The following is a 3,526-nucleotide window of genomic DNA, read 5'->3' as shown; positions in this document are numbered from 1 at the left end:
TGCAGGTCCCCCGCCCCCCTCTTCTGTTTCCCCTCCTCAGAATGCCAGCAGTAATCCCACCCCAGCCAGCGCAGCCAAGAGCCCCTTGCTCAACTCGCCCACCGCGGCCAAACAAATCTTCCCCTGGATGAAAGAGTCGAGGCAAAATACAAAGCAGAAAACCAGCGGCTCCAGCTCAGGTAAAGGGGGTACTTTCTGAAAGAGGGTCCTCTGGCTTGGTTCCAGGCCCCAAAATCTAACCACAGAAGCACAGTTGGGGAGAATGGAACATTTCCAGAATTCCACCCCCTCAAAAAAAAAAAGAAAACAAAAACAAACAAACAATGGTTTTCAGGATCTTTGCAACTTAGGGAGATAAGGCCTTTATGGGCCAAGAAACTCCAGAGACCTGATGAGAGTCTCTCTGGACCTCTCCAAGGACAAGAATAGCCTAGTGGAGTTTCACTCTTAATGTTTTGATCTGGGCAGAGACATCCAGAGCTCCACTGTTTCTCTTTTGGCACAGCTCTTTTATTCTGATGAAGCAGTAATATCCTCCCCATACTAAAATGTGCAGAGTAAAAGCATGCCTAATCACCCTCCAAATCAGAACCAATGCTTTGTCTGTCATCAGAGCCAATTTTTGCTCCAGCAGATGGAGTGGCTGCCTTACCTCTGGGAAGGCTTTGCTCAGACTTAGTAGAATGAAGTCAGCACGGAGTGTGTGTGTGGGGTGTTAGCTTGTCATCCTAATGAGAACCACATGGGTCTCCTGAACTAGACTGTAGTGGAGGAAAGGCCTCCTGGGCCTTTTCCTAGCATCTTGGTTACCTTTGCCCCTGTCTTTTCCAGTTGCTAGTACTCTGCTCTGAGCTTGAGCATCTGGGCCCTCCAGAGCTAGGAGGAGGGGAGGGGAGGTAGGAGAATACAAGAATGGTGGGCAGGCAGCTGGATGAAAAGAACTCTAATGAATAGAGCCCCATTTGAGGGGGCTGAGTCTCTCCAACAGAAATGGATATCTTCAATAGGATCTCTTTGGACAGATAAGGCCTTCCAGCTTGGGGTTTCCACCCTTCTCCTTTCTAGATAGATTTAAAATTGGCAAGTAGAAGTTGCTGTCTCATCAATTAAGACAGTGAGGGAGGAAAAGAAGGTTTGAGTGTGTGCCTTAGGGGACTCAGTTTAGTTACTGTGAAGGGAATAAAGATGTGAGACCTGCCCACAGGAAGCTTCTTATCTAATGGATCTAGAAAACCAGTAAATGAGAAAGTAACTCCAGAAAGGAAATAGAGACTGAGAATAAACTGGGTGTTCTACTTTTCTGTTCTTTCTGCCTTGGAGAAGTCTATAATTTGTTCTTTAGCTGAATGAAACACTAGCTATTTACAGCACCTATTTCCTACTACTCTCTGGGCTCAACTGCAGGAGGGATCTGGAGGATCTGGAGAAAGGAGGGGCCAGTCTGGGTCAGGAGTGGGGCGGGGCCGCAGGCCGCGCCTGACGCCGCTCTTCCTCTCTGTCCTGGCAGGCGAGAGCTGCTCTGGTGACAAGAGCCCGCCTGGGCAGGCTTCATCCAAGCGCGCGCGCACGGCCTACACGAGCGCACAGCTGGTGGAGCTGGAGAAAGAGTTTCACTTCAACCGCTACCTGTGTCGCCCGCGCCGGGTGGAGATGGCCAACCTGCTGAACCTCACTGAGCGCCAGATCAAGATCTGGTTCCAGAACCGCCGCATGAAATACAAGAAGGATCAGAAGGGCAAGGGCATGCTGACGTCATCCGGGGGCCAGTCCCCAAGTCGCAGCCCCGTGACCCCCGGCGCGGGCAGCTACCTGAACTCTATGCATTCGCTGGTCAACAGTGTTCCGTACGAGCCCCAGTCACCCCCACCTTTCTCTAAGCCTCCCCAAGGCGCCTACGGGCTCCCTCCCACCTCCTACCCTGCGGCCCTGCCCAGCTGCGCGCCTCCACCCCCCCCACAGAAGCGGTATGCGTCTGGAGGGGCAGGCACAGGAGGTACTTCCGACTATGACCCTCACGCTCACAGCCTGCAGGGCAACGGCAGCTATGGGACCCCACACTTACAGGGAAGCCCCGTCTTCGTGGGGGGCAGCTATGTGGAGCCCATGAGCAACTCTGGGCCAGCACTCTTTGGCCTAACTCACCTCCCCCACGCAACCTCGGCGGCCATGGACTACGGGAGCGCCGGGCCACTGGGCAGCGGTCACCACCACGGGCCAGGGCCAGGGGAACCTCATCCCACCTACACGGACCTTACAGCCCACCATCCTTCTCAGGGAAGAATTCAGGAAGCGCCCAAGCTCACCCACCTGTGATGGTGGGCTGGAGCTGCGTGCCAGGAGAGTCCCCTCCCTCGCCCTTTTCTTTCTTTTTCTTTCTTGTTTTAGGTTCTTCCTGTCCCTCCCGTTTCCCCTTTCCCGTTTTGTTCTCTTTGGTAATGCATTTTTATAGTTTATGTGACGTAGCAATCTTGGTTGCTGGAATGGCTGTCAGTATCAGTAGCGATATTTATCTCTTCCTACCCCTCGCTCCGCTGCTGGCCCTGCACCCTTTATCTTCTCTACTCTTTGATCAGAAACAGGGTATATGAACAAATTTTCTAGTCGAGTTTTCAGTGTGAATTTGTTCGTACTTTATGGCTCCCGAGAGGAAGCAATTACTTTTTTTAAAATTTTTTAGTTTTTTTAAATTGCACTTCTTGTAAAGAGCGAGAAAGAAATCAAAGGCGCTTTGAAACAGGGGCTCCCTGTGCAAGGATGACTAAGTGTACGTCTTTCCGTGTGTGTATGCTGGTGAACAGTCAGATTTATTTATTTTTTTTTTGCAAGCATTGAATAGTCTAAGTTTTAAATATTATTTATCCCCATCCGTTCGTATTTATATTAAAGAAATTCTGTACCCTGGTTGTTCAGAAGGTTTGCTGGGCCTTTTGTTCAATAGTGTATTGGCGTACATATAAAATTTTTTATTTCAAAGGGAAATATAATTCCTTTATGAAAACGGTAATAATGCAATAAAACCAGAGAGGATCCAGCATTTGAAAACAGTAACTTAGATTTGTAACATCCGGCAAAACTGAAAAAAGAAATCTGTAAACATGAAAAATGCTAGATTTGTTTTGAGAGTTCTACATTCCTTGCTGCTCACATTCTGAGAAACGGAACAAAAAATAAAGTTTTTATTCTGATTAATATCCTTGCTGAAAAAGGGTTCTTTGGCTGAAGGTGTGGTCTGCGTGGAACTCAGGCAGAGGCTAACTGGCTGAGTAGGCCACGGCAGGAAGCCCTGCGACTCCGCCGCGGGGCCTGGCCAAGCGGCTCTCCTGGAAGTTCCACCAATTCTCGGGAAGTAACTGCGGTAACGGCAGCGGCATCCCTGGAAAGGCCACTGGGCCGGCCCGCTGGGCAGCCTGGTTCCCAGCTGCTGCGAAGGCAGGCGGAGGGCGCTAGGGCTGCGGGAGTGCAGTGTTCGGCAGAAACAAAGGCAGCCAGGCCCCAGGCGCAGCGGCGGGGGGCGGGGGCGCACAGG

The 3,526-nt window shown here is 50.9% G+C and overlaps 1 protein-coding gene across 1 annotated transcript in view; it reads left to right on the top strand.

The window, feature by feature from the left end:
• Hoxa3 (homeobox A3) overlaps window positions 1–3,181 on the top strand; it is a 44,349-nt gene extending 41,168 nt beyond the window's left edge. The window contains exons 6-7 of the mRNA XM_033757434.1: window positions 1–179; window positions 1,508–3,181. The exon at window positions 1–179 is cut by the window's left edge and continues 96 nt beyond it. Coding sequence (XP_033613325.1) covers window positions 1–179; window positions 1,508–2,313 — 985 coding nt within the window. The 3' untranslated portion in view covers window positions 2,314–3,181. The remainder of the gene's footprint in view (window positions 180–1,507) is intronic.
• Window positions 3,182–3,526: the final 345 nt, after the last annotated feature.

Source organism: Fukomys damarensis, unplaced genomic scaffold, assembly GCF_012274545.1.
Source record: "Fukomys damarensis isolate Sample0158 unplaced genomic scaffold, DMR_v1.0_HiC HiC_scaffold_4, whole genome shotgun sequence".
In the NCBI taxonomy this organism is placed as follows: Eukaryota; Metazoa; Chordata; class Mammalia; order Rodentia; family Bathyergidae; genus Fukomys; species Fukomys damarensis.
The sequence above is the reverse complement of the archived record's forward strand: the minus strand, read 5'-3'. Positions and strand labels throughout refer to the sequence as shown.